The sequence below is a fragment of the Panicum virgatum genome, chromosome 3N (genome assembly GCF_016808335.1).
Source record: "Panicum virgatum strain AP13 chromosome 3N, P.virgatum_v5, whole genome shotgun sequence".
NCBI lineage: Eukaryota > Viridiplantae > Streptophyta > Magnoliopsida > Poales > Poaceae > Panicum > Panicum virgatum.
In genome coordinates, this window is record NC_053147.1 from 18,660,697 (window position 1) to 18,679,430 (window position 18,734).

At 48.0% G+C, this 18,734-nt stretch overlaps 3 protein-coding genes across 4 annotated transcripts; 2 read left to right on the forward strand and 1 right to left on the reverse strand.

Moving 5' to 3' along the window:
• The first annotated feature begins 2,878 nt into the window (after positions 1-2,878).
• On the forward strand, positions 2,879-7,438 carry LOC120664839 (WD repeat-containing protein 55-like). Its single transcript, XM_039944192.1, has 15 exons — positions 2,879-3,041; positions 3,157-3,189; positions 3,506-3,570; positions 3,786-3,873; positions 3,957-4,029; positions 4,625-4,731; positions 5,021-5,063; positions 5,179-5,235; positions 5,325-5,401; positions 6,284-6,329; positions 6,416-6,462; positions 6,563-6,636; positions 6,718-6,773; positions 6,848-6,986; positions 7,101-7,438. Exons 1-15 carry the CDS (start codon positions 2,947-2,949, stop codon positions 7,172-7,174), a joined length of 1,074 nt encoding a protein of 357 aa, XP_039800126.1. The 5' UTR covers positions 2,879-2,946; the 3' UTR covers positions 7,175-7,438.
• An 875-nt stretch (positions 7,439-8,313) lies between these two features.
• LOC120664837 (serine/threonine protein kinase OSK1) lies at positions 8,314-12,758 on the forward strand. Its single transcript, XM_039944188.1, has 11 exons — positions 8,314-8,474; positions 9,007-9,188; positions 9,796-9,980; positions 10,208-10,390; positions 10,498-10,629; positions 10,721-10,906; positions 11,174-11,263; positions 11,334-11,417; positions 11,521-11,658; positions 11,739-11,963; positions 12,309-12,758. The coding sequence occupies exons 2-11, from the start codon at positions 9,014-9,016 to the stop codon at positions 12,420-12,422; spliced, it is 1,512 nt and encodes a 503-aa protein (XP_039800122.1). The 5' UTR covers positions 8,314-8,474; positions 9,007-9,013; the 3' UTR covers positions 12,423-12,758.
• A 102-nt stretch (positions 12,759-12,860) lies between these two features.
• LOC120664838 (heat stress transcription factor A-4d-like) lies at positions 12,861-17,879 on the reverse strand. 2 transcript variants are annotated; one of them, XM_039944189.1, is made up of 3 exons: positions 17,587-17,879; positions 16,871-17,397; positions 12,861-14,285 (listed from the first exon to the last, which is right to left on the reverse strand). In XM_039944189.1, exons 2-3 carry the CDS (start codon positions 17,114-17,116, stop codon positions 13,158-13,160), a joined length of 1,374 nt encoding a protein of 457 aa, XP_039800123.1. In that variant the 5' UTR covers positions 17,117-17,397; positions 17,587-17,879; the 3' UTR covers positions 12,861-13,157. The 2 variants fall into 2 exon arrangements, with proteins under 2 accessions (XP_039800123.1, XP_039800124.1); XM_039944190.1 differs by lacking the exons at positions 16,871-17,397; positions 17,587-17,879 and adding an exon at positions 15,287-16,074.
• Between the last annotated feature and the right edge of the window lie 855 nt (positions 17,880-18,734).

Genomic DNA, 18,734 nt, shown 5'->3' on the forward strand with positions numbered 1-18,734 from the left:
TTAGATTCGTATCTCGATTTACAACACATCTGTGTAAAAAGTTTTGTAAATAAACTTTATTTAGTACTTTAAATTAGCAAGATTTTGTCGTAAAATAAATTTTGCATTTACACGCCGGAGGATCACGATCGCGTAAAGAATGGGAGGAGGGAAAAATACCTGAAAGCCGTCCAAGCGAGGTTAGCACTTCGCGGTATATCCCTGCAGTCGACTGCAGGCCGTCCCGTTTGGTTGCGGCCTGTAAAAATTTTGAAAATGCATCTTTCTATATTTGAAGTACTAAACATTGACTAATCACAAAAATAATTACAGAACTCGTCTGTAAATCGCGAGACGAATCTAATGAGCCTAACTAATCTGTCATTAGAGGTTATTTACTGTAGCATTACTGTAGCAATTTAGCATCTAATTACAGCCTAATTAGGTTCATTAGATTCGTCTCGCCATTTACAGACAGCAGTCGCAATACGTTTTTTATTCGTCTAGATTTAAGTCTCCATGCAGGTGCCGAAATTTTTTTTTGGAATTTTGAATTTGGTAACCAAACACGGGCCAAATCCACAATTTCTTTTTTTTTTTGTTGTTTCAACCTGCTTCGATTCTGACTTCTGAGACAGTAAAATTTTTGTCAGGATAGGATGGTAAGCTTGTGTTTAGTTGGCGAAAAAATTTGAATTTTAGTATTGCAGCACATTTCATTATTACTATTTGGTAATTAATGTTTAATCATAGATCAATTATGTTTAAAAGATTCGTTTCGTATGAAACAGTTAAATTATATAATTTTTTATTTTTTAATTATATTTAATGTTTTATACATATGTTCGAAAATTCGATGTGACGAAAACTGTACGGATTTTTTTTGGAACTAAACAGGTCCAATGAAATCCCCACGAACTGGAAGCCAGCTGAGCTCTATCTACTGCTCCGAGCTTTTTCACGGTGGTCCGAGCGAGGCGTCAGGCGAGCCCTTTCTGGATTTTCACACTCCACGGCCACGCGAGCCGGTCCGGCTTTCGCAGAGAGGAAAGCACGAGGACGAACAAAAGCATCGGCACGCCATGCACCACCGCACGTCGCTTGCCTTCCGCTCTTCTTTGCAGTGACGACGGTGAGCCCGTGACACGGAATGAACAGCTCGCAGGTCCGGCACGGGCAGGCAGGCAGTTCACGGCTGCCGGCGGAGTCAGCCAGCCATCGCTTCTTTACCGCCGCAGCACGCGTCGCGCCGAGACGGACGGGGGCGCGTGCCGCTCTCTGCCGGCTGCCGCGGCGCGATCGAGCCGGGGCGCTAGCACGAGCGCACGCGCGGTGTCTGGCTGTCTGCCCACCGCTGCCGCTTTGACGAAAAGGGGCGGCGAGCGAGACGACACCCTGGGTGCCGGGCGGTGGAGGGAGTCGCGACGCGAGCGCGAGAAAAGAAAGCCAGCGCGCGCACAGTGCGGCACTGTTGCGCGCGGGGCAGTGGCGGCCGCTGAGACTGCCGGCCGGGCAGGCAGGCACCCATCAGCTCCTGCCGCGCGCGAGGCGCGGTCAAGACCCCAAGCGTTCAACGCGCGGCGCTGGTGTGGTGGGCACGCGAGGAAGGACGGCGCACGCGGTGCGCCGGCGGGCGGACTCACGGAGGCCGTGGGAGCCGCGAAGTGACGACGGGAACGTGCGGCGGCGCGGCGCGGCGCGGCGCGGGCGTCGGAAAGGGGGAGACGGCAGGCAGGCAGGCAGGCGGGCAGGGTGGTCGTCGCAGTCGCAGTCCTCCCGTCCCGCAGGTGCGCACCAAAAGGCGGGACGTGTGCTGGTACTTGGGCGCCAGGGCCGCAGGGGGGGCTTTGCCGCTGCGCCCGGTCCGCCGGCCTGCCTGCGCTGCTCTCACGTGGGGCGCGCTGCCGGAGGCGGGCCGTGTGGCCACTGGCCGCCACGGCCAGCCACCGGACGGGCTCACCGGCTCTGGAGGCGGAGGACGGAGGAGGTGAGGGGACTGTGGACGGACGGACCGCCGACCGCCGCCGTCTTGTTTCGTGTGCCTTTTGATGCTGTGCTACTGCTACCTGCTGCGTCGCGGCACGGCACTGCACTGCACTGCACGCTGCGCGCGGCATGTTTGTCATGTGGTGGGTGTGGTTCGGCAAATTTGGCCCCGGCCCGGGCCTTCTGCAGCGCAGATTGACGGCACCTGAGTCATGGCCGCTGCCACTGTTTGTTTGTACGGCCGTACCTGCCGAGCCGAGCAGCTGCAGTGGCGCGCCTCTCGTCCCCGGAAATTGACTGGGGCGGTGACAACACGCAGACCTAGTACTCCCTCCGTCTCTAAATAATTATTATTTTTGTTTTTTAAAAAATAACTTTGATTAATTTTATATAAAAAATATTAATATTTATGATATATAATTGATATCATTAGATAGATCTTTTAATCTAGTTTTTAATAAATTTATTTAAAGATATAAATATTAATTATATTTTTTATAAATTGAATCGAATTTATGACACGTACACCGAGAACAACACTTAAATAGGGACGGAGGGAGTCGTCCACGGAGAGGAGCTCGCGATCCTTTCGATGGCCCAGTGTCCCCCTCTGCTGCGCGAGTCAGCAAATCACAACTCCTCTTGTTTTTATTTTTTATCTGAAAAGGATTTCCTCTTGTTTTCTACGATAGACAAGAAATCACTGACCAATTCATAAATCATAAGCACAATTTTTTTGATAAATAAGTACAAGATATTTTAGATTTTTGCGGAAGAGGAAACCAGTTGGGCTCACTGGGCCTCAGCGGGAGAAATAATTAGGCCAACCTTTTCGGCGAAGCCCGTTCACAAAATGTCCGGCCCAGCTATCTGAAAATGTTGTAACGCGTTGTCTTGTCTTGGGCCGAGACGCCCTCGGCTCCCTCTCTCTCTGTCTCTCTCCTCCCCGCCGCCCCGCCGCTCTCCCCGCCCGCCGCCGCTATGGAGGTTCTCCACGAGGAGATGCCCTTCGACCTCGACTTCCACCCGTCCAACCCCCTCGTCGTCACCTCCCTCATCACCGGCGAGCTATGCCTGTACGCCCTCCGTACCGCGAACCCTTAAACCCTATCCCGTTTCGAGTTTCCTGTTCTAGCTTCGCTTGCTCTTACCGCCACAAAGTAACCGCTTCCAATCTGGCTGGTTTCACAGGTTTCGCTACGGCCCGGAGTCGCAGCCTGAGAGGTGCTCACGAAATGTCTTGCTGCTCGTGCACTTGTTGGTTTTACGCGTTGGAATTCCGCCATATTGTAGTCGTCACTGCGTGTTGTTTTGCCTCTAGCATCGGTTTGTGTCCTAGGTTTTTGTTTAGGTGCTGTTCACAATTTCTAGAACTTTGTAGTCTCTACCTCTTGCTATTAACTGCAATAAGGCAGAAAAATTCATGTGATTAGTGCATTATTTGATTCTGGTATTTGTCAATGTGGTTTTGCTATCACAGTTCGAAGGTTAATTCCATATCTGTTGACTAACACAAAGTATATTTCTGTTTGATCTTAAGGTTGTTTTCGGTGAAAGCTCACAAGGAGTCATGCAGAGCTGTTCGCTTTGTGGACTCAGGAAAAGGTATGACTTCTTGCCTTCTGTAATTCAATCCCATCATACCTGCCAACTTGTTACTTCATTAGCTTGGAAGATGATGCAGAAAAATTAGCAGCCGTATGCTGACAGTTACAATCTGGAACTAATTGGGAGGGGAACACGCCTTAATACATCTTGCTACACACTTACATCCTCTAACCAGGTCCTGATAGTTTTCTTGCTGTCATGGTTTGGTTCAGTGATCTTGTCAGGGTCTGCTGATTGCTCAGTTCTTGCTTCGGATGTAGAAACAGGCAAGGCCATTGCCCGCTTGGAGGATGCTCACGAGTGAGTTTTGTTAGTTTTTCATGCTATTATTTATTTTATTTCTGTAACCAAACGTTGGCCCACTTGTAATAATTTGATTTTAGGGATGGCATAAACCGCCTTATCTGCCTTACTGAAACAACAATTACTACAGGTGATGATGAAGGCTGCATTAAGGTATGAATTAGTGAGTTGGTCCAAAATGTATAGGTGCTAATACGGTTGAGTTTCATTATTTTCCTTCAGTACATTGATATTTACGGGATATACGAAAATAAGCATGGACAATTCTTGTTTTTTCAGACAGATTAGTACCTGCGCCAAGCAATTATCATACTTACTCCCTCCATCCCATGAAGAATGCAATTCTTGTTTTTTCAGACAGATCAGTGGTAGCGTGAAAAAGACACTCATGACCTCATTTTGTTGGCCACATGCAGTTAGTTTTGGCATGCAAATCAAATCTAATCACTTAATTAGGCAGGGAGTTGAGATCCAAATTCTAGGATTGCACTCTTTGTGGGATTTTTTTTTTCAAATGCAGGATTGCACTTTTTCATGAGACGGAGGGACTAGATGGATAAAATCGGAATGTCTGTTACAAAATTTTTTCTCATACATCTGTGTCTAAACAAATCACCCAATGGGGGTTTTTGGATTGACGTGACATTTATGAGATGATAATTTCTCTTGCTAAAATTTATTTTATATGCAATTAACTTTATTAGTTAAGATTTAGTCTGATGCCTTATCCACATCCTTTCAATTTTAGGTGTGGGATACCCGGGAACATTCTTGCTGCAACACTTTTCATGTCCATGAAGATTATATTTCAGATATGACCTATGTGGCTGACTCAAATCAAATACTGGCAACAAGGTACATTTCCTGCAGTCGAGATGGATCAAAGACAGTTGACATGTTGTCTGCATGGCAAAGACTAAATATTATCACCCATCCTCTTATGTCATTGCCCATTTTGTGTCATGAAGCAGCAATAACCACTTCCTGTGCTTAGTCCTGAACATAACTGCTACTTCGTACTAGTTATTAAGCAAATTGATGTGATTTTGCAACACTTGTCCAATTTTGCATGTCAAATTTATGGACATGCACTATTTGCATGATAATATGGTAACAAAGGCTTGCACTTCTTTGTTCCTTGTAGTGGGGATGGAACTTTGTCAGTGAACAACCTGCGTAGGAATAAAGTGAGTTGCTATTGGAGTACATCGTCTATGCTTCTTATGTGTTGAATTTCTTTTACATGTAGGATGTATATTAAGTTAACTGGCAATCTCATAATTGCACCTAATTTACTACCAGGTAAAATCACAATCTGAATTTTCAGAAGATGAGTTGCTATCCTTGGTGGTAATGAAGGTAGCTATTTTTGGCAAACAGTTCTTGCTGAGCAACATTTCATCCTGTTGTCATGATAGTTGAATTTTAACTGGTTCTTTGTGACTCAGAACGGTAAAAAAGTTGTTTGTGGAACTCCAAGTGGAGCACTGTTATTATATTCATGGGGATACTTTAATGATTGCAGGTAACAATATTTTCATCATTCAACAACAGCTGCAGAAATGAAATGGCATATTTATAAAAACTTCAGTAATTAAATATATTTTTGTAATGCTATTTGTGTAGTATAAGCTTTCGTCTATAGCAGTAGCTGTTGGTGATATGCCATGATACCCATCAAAGTAGTTATCTGAATGTGGTGTTCTCTCACATTTTGATGCTTAAATAGTGCTTATATGTTTGCTGCCAATATTTTGTCTAATAATCATTATAATTATCATTTATGGGAGCATTTAATTCTTACAAGTAATTTAACAAGTTCAGGCTTTATTGGATCAAGTGTAATCACTTTCTTCGAGTGTTCCAATTTGCAAAGGTCTATTGCCAACTTTGTTGAACTCTTTTCATTCATTAATATTAAGTTGCATGCACCGACCAGTTCAACCCAAAAGCTTAAGCTGATGGGGAGAGGTGGGCAATTCACTTATATTCCAACACTCCCCCTCACGTGGAGGCTCCCTCAGGCCTCAGACGTGGAATAGGAACGATCAGCAATTATTATTTTTAATTGCGCTAACCAAGATTCGAACTCGAGACCTCTGGTTTTGATACCATATTAAGTTGCATGCACCGACCAGTTCAACCCAAAAGCTTAAGCTGATGGGGAGAGGTGGGCAATTCACTTAAATTCTAACAATTAATCATTACTATTGTTGATTAGTAAATCCGAGACTGTTACTGATTAGTAAATCCTCGGAAGGATCTTGATGTTCAGCATTTTTAGTTTCCTAATCATGCCACTCTGAGATGTCGTCAATCTGCTTCTTGCACTTTCTGCGGTTTAGACCAATTAATTCCGCAAGCGATGTGGTCTGAAGTTATTCACTGACATGTACTTTGTGGTTAGTGACCGCTTTCTGGGACACACACAGTCTGTGGATACAATGCTGAAGGTTTGTGGGACCCAATCCTTGTGATAGCTGTCATTTCTGCTTTTTGTCTGTATCAATTCTTATTATGAGTGTAATTTCTGTTCTAGCTGGATGAAGAAACTCTGATTTCTGGTGCATCAGATGGTGTGATCAGGTTTGGAATTCATCACTGTAATTTGAATTAAAAACTTCTTGCTTCTCAGCCTGTTAGTCTGAATTTCTGTTCTAACATGAAATCCCTGTTCTTTGTGTAGATTAGTGGGCATCTTACCTAATAGGATAATACAGCCACTTGCTGAACATTCAGAATATCCCATTGAGGCCCTTGGTATGTTGCATCCATTCGATCTTAAAATTTGGTGGGAAAAAGGAAAACTGCATGTCCTCATTACTTATTTACTCTATGCAGCTTTCTCAAACGATAAGAAATATCTAGGAAGCCTTTCACATGATAAAATGCTTAAGGTGACCATCCTTTCTCTCTCTCATTGTAGGTATGCCCTTGCATTAATCTGACTCGGCATCTTGTTTGTATGCAGCTATGGGACTTGCAAGAGCTCTTGAATGGCCCACAGGTAGTTAATGGTGTTGAACCTGCTGAGTCTGCTAGCGATGGTAGTGATGACGATGGCGACGATGACAGTATGGATGTGGACATGGCACCTTCCTCTTCTAAAGGTAGAACTCTAACGGACTGTGTTGTGCAGCACTTGCACGATGATCCCACTTCCTTTGTTCACATTTCTTCTCTGAATGCTGTTTCTTGTTTTCTCAACTCTGGGTGGTGTTCAGGATCAAGGAGTAAAAAGGTGGGCAAAGGTCAGAGTTCAAGTAGGCCGGCATCAAATTTCTTTGCAGATTTATAGGCGCCATGCTCCCAAAGCAGAAGCTGTGCGTTGTACTCTTTTTGCAGTACTGTACGTGAGTGCGAGTGGGCAACTTTGATTGCCACTGCAGTTTTGGTATTTTCCAGTGTAGGCCATGTCAAATGTTGTTTCTAAGTGTATTGACTGATGGAATATTAGAGGTAGAAGTAGTAAGCTGTGATTTATCTCGAGGAAACAGGACCTCACTGTATATGCTTTGCCGATTTGCCAGTAAAAAATGGTTCCGAGTATTGGATTGTGACATGAATCATAACAAATTGTGCGCGCTGCACTAGTTTGGCTATGCTGGGAGGACTAGGACATGCGGTGTCTGTTCTCTACTGGAAGTCTGAAATCTATGGAAAGTTCATTGCTTGAAGCAAAGTGAAGCACTCGCCTAGAGGCTTCAGTCGGTTCCTTCGATGTGCACGCTGGAGCAACTGTGACCGAACCAAGAGTGTGTCCCCTGGTGTGGCACGGCAACACGCCAACGCAGATGGAGAGCTTCGCGCATGGCCGTAATGCCGCCGTCGAATGTTTGCGGAAACTCCCTTTGTTCTGTGTAACCTGGCAATGCCATGGAACGAACCATAAAAGCCGTCGGAATCGGGCATACACATTCGGCTAGCCACTGCAGTAGGTTAGGACGGCGATCTGATGCTCTCCAGCCGCCAAAGAAAGTCTTTCTGTGAGGGCGGCGCGGCACTCTCCTGCAAGTTGCGCGGGCCCATCCGACCAGCGGCAGGAGTAGAGAGAGCAATCGTGTTCGTGTGATCGTGTCCTGTGATGTGAAATCGCGAGGCTGCGGTGATGCATCAGGTGAAGCAGAGGCCCGACCTGAGGGCGATGCGCGCGTGGCGCGTACCGTAGGTAGGCAGGTAGGCCGGCATGGGCCAGGAGCAGGACGGAGACAGGCCGCGCGAGCGGCGAGGGGAACCAATTATTGCCGCGCGCGCGGCCAATCGCGCGCCCCCACGGCCCCACGCCCCCCGGTCGGGCCCCCATCAGGTCCCCACCAAAGCCCCGCGCACGCATCTCCGCGCGGCGCGAGCGGACGGACACGCCTCCCTCGAGGCCCGCCGCCCGCCACCCCGGCGGGTGGGTCCTTGCTTTCCTCCCTTCCGCCTTTCTCTCTCTCTCTCTCTCGCGTCACTCGTGTGTCAGGAGCACTCCTTCCTCCCGCCTCGCCTCGCATCGCATCCGCCGCCGAGCAGCGAAACTCCCCCTCCGCCGCCGCCGCCGCCGCCGCCGCCTGCTACGGCGGGCGGGATCCGGCTCGCCGGCTCTCCCCTGCGGTGAGGTACGGGACCATAGCCTCACCTCTCCGCGCCTGCTCGCCTCTTATCCTCCGAGCCTGCTGCCTGCCGATTGGGATGGGCGTTTGGGTATTGTTGGAGCTCGGTCCTGTCGAGTCCGGCTCCCCGCTAGCGGGAGATGGATTTCTCGGGTCAGGCTAGCTCCGCCAGATCCGGGACCTCGCGTCTGTCGGATGGCGTGCTAGCGGTTCGGGTGTGCCGTGTGGGTGGGGTGGGGATGGGGAGCTCCGCTCCAGCTTCGTTCTCTACAGGCCAATTGGGTGCCGATAGTTTTGGGAAACAACTTGAGGAATAGGCAGCGGGAATTCTGGTTCCCCTCCCCACCTCTCCGCGGAGTGAATTGAGGCGTGATGTGTGTTTGTTTAGCCTGAATCGGAACCTTGATTTAATCGTTAGATCCGACCTTCGAGTGGCATCAATGGATCGTAGTTTTTCAATCTCATGAACTGATAATAGCTTCTGTTAACTTCATCTTTTGCTCGCAAAATAGTATGATATGCTTTGGTTGTGATTTAGGTACAAGATGGAGGGAGCTGGAAGAGATGCCAACCCGTTGAGCGGCTACCGAATCGGCAAAACCCTGGGGATTGGATCGTTCGGTAAGGTGAAGATCGCGGAACATATATTGACAGGTCATAAGGTGGCCATCAAGATCCTCAATCGCCGGAAGATCAGAAGCATGGAAATGGAAGAGAAAGGTTGGTGCTTATTCGCTATCTACATAACATTGGTTTTTGGTTCTGAAGCGCCTAGGGTATGTCTAGATATGCAGCAGAGCTTCTCGGGGGACATTACATGCTTCTGCATAAAGAATAATAGAATTCATAGCTTGTAATAGCATTTAGCTAAACAATTAATTGCACATGCTCTTATATATAGGATACCGTATGAACTGTATGGATATGTGGTAAAGCTCCTTACAAAATTATCCTCTGGGCCTGTGGGGGTACTACACCTTTCTATGTAAAGAATAATAGAATTCGTGGTTTTAGTAGGAGTGCATATAGTTGAATCATTGCACATGCTCTTATTTATGGAATAAGGTATAAACTGTACAATCCTATTTGCGTGTATAATGCTTCAGAAACTTACATGACCATTTTTCACTACTGGGTCTAAAATGTTATACCAGAAATGACCAGCTACTATATGTTTGCGTGAAAGTTAATGCCTGTAAATTTGGTATCAACATATGCTCTTTCGCTTGCTAGTTTAAGTCTTTGATGAAGTGGTCGGATTTTATGTCTTGCATCTTTTACTTTGATGAACTGCTCAATTTAGCTGTCTTTCATTATGTACCTGCAGTGAAGAGAGAAATCAAGATACTGAGACTATTTATGCATCCTCATATCATACGCCTTTATGAGGTGATAGATACACCTGCCGATATCTATGTTGTTATGGAGTATGTTAAATCTGGAGAGTTGTTTGATTACATTGTTGAGAAGGGAAGACTACACGAAGAAGAAGCTCGCCGTTTTTTTCAGCAGGTAGCTTTCTTGCATATTACTTGTTCATATTGCATGATGCATTATACTCCCTGGTTTGAGCTGCAGTATGGTTGGCATAAGCTGTTCCATGAGCAGATGTATTTTTTTTATATCTGTTGACTTTCATGCTTCTGTCATGTCCATGTTTGTCAAATTGATAATTAGTGTTTATTTGGTTCATTGAGCTTGGTTCGATGATTTCCTTTTTGATTTGACTTTTTTTGCAGATTATATCTGGTGTTGAATATTGCCATAGAAACATGGTAGTTCACCGTGATCTAAAGCCAGAGAACCTTCTTTTAGATTCAAAATGGAATGTTAAGATTGCTGACTTTGGCTTAAGTAATGTTATGCGTGATGGTCACTTTCTAAAGACGAGTTGTGGTAGCCCGAATTATGCAGCGCCTGAGGTACGCATCTCGCATGGTTTACATTTAGCATTCTTCATGGTTGCATTTAAGTAGCTAACTTGCTACATGTTACACTCACCCGCTCACAATTCTTCCTCATTGTTTAGGTCATATCTGGTAAACTATATGCTGGTCCTGAAGTTGACGTCTGGAGCTGTGGTGTTATTCTTTATGCTCTTCTTTGTGGTACTCTTCCATTTGATGATGAGAATATTCCAAATCTTTTTAAGAAAATAAAGGTTAGCTTGCATCTGAGTGATTTACTCCAAAAAAAAAAAGTTTCCTTAGTTTCTTTTAATATGCTCCAGAAAATTTTATATGTAACTGTAGGGTGGAATATATACCCTTCCTAGTCATTTGTCACCTTCGGCGAGGGACTTGATTCCCCGAATGCTGGTTGTTGATCCGATGAAAAGGATTACCATCCGTGAAATCCGTGAACATGTGTGGTTCAAGATTCGGCTTCCACGGTATTTGGCTGTGCCGCCTCCAGACACCGCACAGCAAGTTAAAAAGGTATATTGATGATATTGTATATCAATTCGACAATCTCCTTTTTAACGAAATGGTACACAGTTTTCCTGCGTATTTGAGGGAAAAAATTGACGATCCGGATGGGTCACCTTCAGACTTTAGAATCCTTTACCTATGGATCATCTATTCCTCTCTTCCTTTTGGTTTTTAGGCAGCTAGGTGCATGCATGCGTGTGGGTTTGGATAGGCAGGTGGAGTCTTATCTGCTTTTTCTAAGCGAATGATTTGATATTGTTTTCAATTTTGTAGCTTGACGAGGAAACTCTTAATGATGTTATCAAGATGGGTTTTGACAAGAATCTGCTAATTGAGTCACTGCAAAACAGGTTGCAGAATGAGGTATCTGCTTTACTCTGTTGCTCTTATTGGTTGTTGTTTTATGGTATTGTGACACAATTTGGTTGTGTAGGCAACTGTTGCCTATTATTTACTCTTGGACAATAGGCTTCGTACAACCAGTGGTTATCTTGGAGCTGAGTTTCAAGAATCTATGGTGAGTATGATTTTTGTGTCTTGAATGTCTAGCTGTTGACTGCAAGTTGTTCGGTACTTGTGATGCTCCCCATAAGTTTCCTGCTAATTTCTATAATCTCTAGGACTCGTCTTTCTCTCAAGTAATTGCTGAAACGCCAACTTCAGCAACTGAACTTCGGCAACATGGGTTTACAGAATCTCCAGGTTCTGGCTTGAGGCAGCATTTTGCAGCTGAAAGGAAATGGGCCCTTGGTCTTCAGGTAATTTTCATCTTAAGTTCATCTTCTTATTTTCAATTTCCTGAATTCTCCAGATTCATTTGCTTGTAATTGTTTGACAGTCTCGAGCCCATCCACGAGAGATAATTACTGAAGTGCTTAAAGCTCTGCAAGAACTGAATGTTTACTGGAAAAAGATTGGTCACTACAACATGAAATGCAGATGGAGTCCTGGCTGTCTTGAGAGTATGATGCATAACAATGATGGCTTTAGTGTGGAGTCTGCTATAATTGAAACGGATGATCTCATCCAGAAATCAACCCCCACAGTGAAGTTTGAGATTCAGGTATCACTTTGAATCTAATCATACACATTTAATTGTTCCGTAAATTAGTCTTGATTAGAACATTTCTGAGACCTTGAACAATACCATAGATAAGTCTTGACATATGTCCTTGACTCCTTTATGTCCTATGTTTATGCAGAAAATTTTGTTAGGTTGCATTTGCATGCCAGGTTATTGGTGAACTTCTACCATGTTCACAATCCCTTTAGGATGAAATATATTGATGATTGGGGGTTCACATATCCCATCATTTATAGTTGCATAATTCATACTCACTCCCTTTTTGTTAGCATAAAGTATAATTGGAAGAGGCACTTTATTCTAATCCAGTTCCAATTACTGCAGCTTTACAAAACGAGGGATGAGAAGTACCTTCTCGACTTGCAAAGGGTCAGTGGACCACAGCTCCTCTTTCTGGATCTGTGTTCTGCCTTTCTAACGCAGCTGAGAGTTCTCTGATCCTGACATGATTAGCTCCCGAAGCACAATCCTTGATACACCCAGTGGAGTTTCAATTTATATTTGAGATGTACATAATGACCATATATCCTTCAATAGATTATATTTCTGGAACATGTAGACATTAGAGGGTTTTGTTTGCCTAAGCGGTTGTCACCGAAGATCCTAAACAAGAGGTTGCAGGCAAGCCTCAAACCTCTTCAATTAGATGTGAAAATTTTAGCTCTTTCTTTAATACTTGGACAAGCTATCCCGTTAAGGTGATTGTACTAGCATGATACCCATATTGAGAAATATCTCGTTAAATTTGAAATGAAAGCTGGCCCTTTTGACATACCACTATACCAGTACTGACAGTAATGGTTGGTGCTCATTTAGCAATTAAGATGCCACAGCAATTTAAATCAAGTTTGAAGTCATGTTATCAGATAAGACAACTGTTTTAGAATTTCCAGGATGCATCTCATTAGGATTTATCAGAAAGGGCATATGCGCAGCAATGGAGCAGCTTAGGACTGCGGAAAACTGAATCTGTGCTGCTCTAGCTCTACAGAATCTACTTAAACATAAGGACATACTGTACAGAAGTCAGCAAATAATTTACTAATTACAGTAGGAAATGCTACAAAAAGACTAAGCTAGGTATACTATCATTGCATTTAAGGTGGCCTAAGGTATAATGTACAACACAGTTGCTTTAAAAATGGACAGTAGATCAGCACAGATGGTGTGATATCAGTCATTCCCAGTTGCCTCAGAGCCATTCTCAGCTGAATCAAGATGTCCCATCTTCTCAGTGATCTGATCAACATTGTTCTGGTGATTAAGAATACTCCAGTCTATGGCAATCTTTATATCTTCCTTTGCTTCAGTTGCCTCGCTTTTATTGTTAGCGTGCTGTCTTCCTGACTCGGCCTCTCCTGTGAGAAACCGCTCCCAAAATACATCGTTAACCTTGGCCGGCATATCTTCAGTTTCACTGGTGGTCTCTTGTGAAGTGTCACCAGTTGTGGTCTCAGAGTTCATATCGACTTCAGCTGTCCTATGGGCCTCTTCATTGATGTCTGATAATGTCAGGATCGGACTGGGCGCGTAGCTCACAGAATCTGCCAAGGAAGAAGGGAAATGAGCTTGCTCTGTGGTCGAAGAAAAGGGACTCAGCCCAGCTGATGACTGTTGATTGATGCTAGTGTCCATTGGTGCTGAATTCATCTCTCCTAGAGTCAGATCAGGGCTGGGTTCAGCAGCAGCACCAGCACCGTACATCTCTTCCGCAGACCCATGGCTCGCCCTCTGGAAGAAATTCTCCAGTGACACCAAGGCCAGCTCCATCTTCTCGAATGGCTCGGCATTTAAAAGGTGGCCCGGAGGCATGCTTGGTGCTTCTGCACCCAGTGTCTGCAGGAACGGCACCTGCTGTTCCTCGACCGTGGGTTCGTCCACGAAGAAATCGATCTTCGGAACCCTCCTCTTCTTGCTGAAGTGGTCTGTCTCCAGCATTGAGGCTGAGGCAACCCTGTGTCGCTGCAGGATGTCGCACAGGGAGGCTACGATATTCCTCTGCCGCTGCTCCATTTGCACCAACCTGTCCTCCAACGACTGCATCTGCCAGCTGATCCCATACTGCTGCTGGTTCTGCCTCTGGAGATCCGCCAGGAGCAGGCTCTTCTCGTACTTGAGCCTGTTGATCTCGTCCTCAAGCTCCCGCCTTTCAGCCTCTGCTAATGGCCCGTTCACTTGGTTCTGCAAGGAGTGGCTGTGCACTGGTTTGCGCCGGTGGATGTTCTTCAGAAGGCGCGTATGTCCCCTTATGAAGTCCTCGTTAGCAAACTCCCATCTCTCGGGATCAATTTTCCGAAAACCCTGAAAGAAGACAGATCCAGATGGAGTCAGCAATCTGAACAGCTTAAGCTATAATGAACACGTCGATGGATGCAGCTATTAGAAATATTGGTCATTTTTATATACTCCTTCTGTCTTAAAAAACAAGTCATTCTTCAAAATTTGTCTCAAAAAAACAAGTCATCTAGCTCTATTTAGAAAGTGCATGTGCATGTAAGAATCAATTACTACCCAACATAGGTAATAAATAGGGGCAAATATGGTCATTTTACTTTCTTGTTAATTTATCCTAAAATTCTAGAATGAATTGTTTTTTTGGGACAGAGGGAGTATGACTCTTTGCTTCCATGGGTAGATTACATGTCTTCAACTTGGTTTCAAACATATGTTGCATTGCATGTGATGAATGAAGGCACAAGGTTGGATAAAAAAGAGGTTTATTTTCGGTGAGGAGGAAACATGAAAAAACGATGCTAATGTTGAACCCGGGGAAAAATGATGCATGGACGATGATGAAACAGTGGATGGAAAACATGCGGTCTGCACAGATGTGGAAACACTAACAGGGGGAACACAGGATTTCGTGGAGAACCATGAAACATGAAACACGTTGATTTTTTTTTGCGAACGTGCCTAAGCACGTATTTTATTAAGAAAAAAGCAGTTTACAGACATAACTTGATGCAAGCCAAATAGGGGTTGACCTACACAAGCGCACGAAGGACTAAACAAAGAAAAAAAATAAAAAGACCAACAAGCTAACAAAACGACGATGACAAAAGAGAAGGAACCCCTCACAACCCGCCAAGCCAACCAAACGACCTAAAACATGTGAACCTACACGAAGACCAACATCACCGAGACCGCTGAGGTCATGTCACAACATGAGGGTGGCCAAGTATCCACCAGAAGCAGTAGCACCACGGTGGCAAAGCATCCACCGGAGACGACCAACAAGCAGAGCAACCATAGCGGCAAAGCATCCGCCAGAGTAGGAGTAGCAAGGGTGGCAAAGTATCCACCAGAACGAGCGCAGCAGGGGCGGCAAAGCATCCGCCGACACAACGACGGCAAAGTATCCACCGAAGTAGTCGCAGCTCCAGCAAACCAAGGTGATGATGTGTCAAGGAAGCACAAGTAGGCAACACACATGAGGACGACCACCCACGACAAGTCCCAAGGGAGCCAGGCCGCCGCAGAGGCATGGAGAAATCCCAAGATGACGCCCTCAAGAGGGACATGACGCACCAGACGCCCCCAAGACGACGCACCAGGCGCCATCGTCGTCAGTCCGAGACACCGGACATGGTTTTCACCAGGGATCCATCCTCAATGCCAGGGACCATCGAAAGCCCGCCCATAAGGGCGGTGACGGCCCGAGGCGGACCTGTAGGCGGCGGCGGAGGTCAGGCGGTGGAGGGCCAGCAGAGGAGGCATGTAGGTGTCCCATAACGATGCCCCCAACAGGGACATGACGCACCAGGCGCCAACGTCGCCGGTCCGGAGCCCTGGACATGGTTTTCACCAGGGAGCCCACCTCCATGCCAAGGCCGGCCTAGAGCCACACGGATCCAGGGGAGGGCGAGACACGGTGGCAGCCGGCGCCCCCTAAGGGCAGCGACGGACCGAGGCGAACCCGTTGGCGGCAGCGGGCGACGCTAGCCCTGGCCAGTAGAGGCCGGAAGAGGGCAGGCCCACCTCCGGCCACCGCCCCAGACGAGGACCACCACCTGCGGTCGGTGACGAGCAGCCCCACGCCCACCGGCGCCAACACAGACGGCAGGGAAGGGCAGCCGGAACAGCCACAGCCCGCGCGGCCCACCGGCGAGCCCTCCCCGCCAACGAGCCCACCACCTACCGGAAGAGGGCAGACCCACCTCCGTACACCGCCCCCGACGAGGACCACCACCGGCGGCCGGTGACGAGCAGCCCACGCGCACCAGCGCCAACACAGACGACGGGGAAGGGCAGCCGCAGCTCGCACGGCCCGCTGGCGAGCCCTCCCCGCCAGCGAGCCCATGGCGCCGTCGAGGGACCACAATCCCCGCCGAGGGAGGGAAGCCACGAGCAGATCCGGCCATGGGGGGGCGAAGATCCGGCAAAGGGGACGCCGGATCCGGACCCAGAGGCCGGCGGCGGCGAGGGGTGGGACGGGGGCGGAAGAAAGCTAGGGGAGAGAGGGAGAAGTGATGGAGGGAGGAGGCGGACGAAGCCGGCTTCGGCTCCGCCGCGGGCCGCCACCGCCCGTCTGGTCGCCGGAGGCAGCTGGGGCGGGGACGGGGGGCTACGGCGCGGCGTCACCCCCATGTCGCCCAGGGGGAGGACGGCGCGGGGGGGGGGGGGGGGGGGGGGGCACGTTGAATTTGGAACGCGAAATGTCACACCATGGCCGTTCACAGTACAGTACGGTGTCTGTGTCCCGGTACTGAAACTCGAACCATGTGTTCTTGCCAATTATACATGTGCAGAAGACTGCAAGGACAAAATAGGCAAACAAAAGGGGTAGACACATAATCTCGATAGAGAAATGGTGAGAAAAGCAAAGCAGCAGCGGCTGCCGAAAGCAAACTGAAACGAAGCAGCTGGGCGAGATCGGGGGCACTCACATAGGTGTTGAGCTGCCTGATGAAGCTGGAGAAGTTGTTGTGCTTGAAGTACTTGGGCAGCAGGTCCCGCGAGAAGTCCGGCGGGTTCCACACGACGAAGCTGGCGCCGCCGGGGCCCCACGACACCACGTGGTTCGTCGCCGGGTCCTCCACCATCTCGTAGGTCTTGATCAGGAACGGCGGCGGCGATCCCGAGCTCGAGCCCGATCCGCCGCCGCCGCCGGCACCTCCGCTTGAACCCTCCATGGCGGCCACCTCCTCCCTCTCTCTCTTCCTCTCCTCCAGGGCGGCCGGTGCGGTCGGTATCAACCAACCCAACTAATGATGGGCGTACTCCTGCGGGAATCAACCGGGTCTCAACGCCGCTTCTCAAGTCCTACCCACCAGAATGGACTCGCCGTCAGGTCTTTTGATCTTTTCACGCCAAGTTCACACTGAGCTGCAGCCAAAATTTTGGCCAAGCTGCCGCGAAGAAGGCGACTTCTCGGTCGACCAAAGCTGAACTTGTGCTGCAAGAACCTACGAAGCTGCATGCGGACACGTCGGTAAGTACGGGGTGAATAGGTAACCATTAACAACCGCAGCAGTAGAAGCAAATTACGAGTTTTTTTAATACTAGAAAAAAAACATTGTTCAATCCGTTTGGCAATTTGGCCTGTGATGAAGGCAGGAGGAGAGAAGGAAAGGGAGGGGAAATTACTCCAGCGTCGACTCACCTCGACGATTCCACCGGCGATCCCCGCCCGACTCCGGCGCTCGCCGCTAGCGTTGTGGATGGACGGGAGCACGGGCCGGCGGAAGCGCTACGGGACGGGATCGGAGCTCATGGAAACCTCAAAACCCGGCGCGTTCCTCCGGTTCCGGGCGCCGGCGCCGGCGTGACGCGCGGGCGGAGGTGGCGCGGCAGGCGAGTGGACGGAGGGGGGGGCAGGAGGAGGAATCGAAGGCGAGTGGGGCGGGCGCCGCCGCCGGTGGCGTCGCGCGGCGGCCTTATATAAAAGCGGGGGCGCGCGGGAGCCAGGCCAGGCGTCGCCGCTCCCGCTGGGGGACGCGGACATGGACGGGGTTGCGCACGCACCCTGGGGCCAGGGCCCGGGGCTGGGCATCCTGCTGGCTGGTCGCTGCATGGGCCGGGGCGTTTGACTGACCGATGCGTTCGCCGTTCTGTGGCCCCCGCCCCTTTACCCACCGAGTAGTCAGCAGCCCAGCAGCGCCGCTTGCTTCTAGAAAGTGGAAAACCGGGCGGGCCGTCAACGTTCGCCGCCAGCGCGCGCGCACGGGCAGAGGTCCGGTCCGCAGCGAGAGCCAGCCAGCCAGCGCTCGCTCGCTACCTTAGGGCATGTACAACCCACAGACGGGTTCCATCTCTAAGCGCCTCGAATCTACCATACAGATAGATATAAAGACAAATGATACAACCCACAGACAGAATCTATCTCTAAAGTTGTTTAATGCTTTGCATATAGGTAGGATCAACTTGTAAATAAATTTTTGTATACCATTGTGTGGCTAGTTGATAGAAATATATGGAGCATAAATAAGAGCAACAGAATTACAATATTTTTGAGAAACATCAATAATAATTATATTATGCATAATACAAACGACTTGCTTGTCTAATTTTCTTTGTTTCCATAGCGTTGCCATATGTGCTCGATTAGATCCTTCTTGAGTTTCCTATGTGTCGGCCGAGCTTTGATAGCAGAATTTCTACGAAGTACTCTGCGAAGTATGGATTAGGATTGTCGCTTGTACGCACTTCAGGTGGGAGAACTATGGTCGCACTTGGATTCTCATTCAAATCCAAAACTTATCTAATTGATTCCTTCTCATCCTCCACTATCATATTGTGAAGGATAACAAC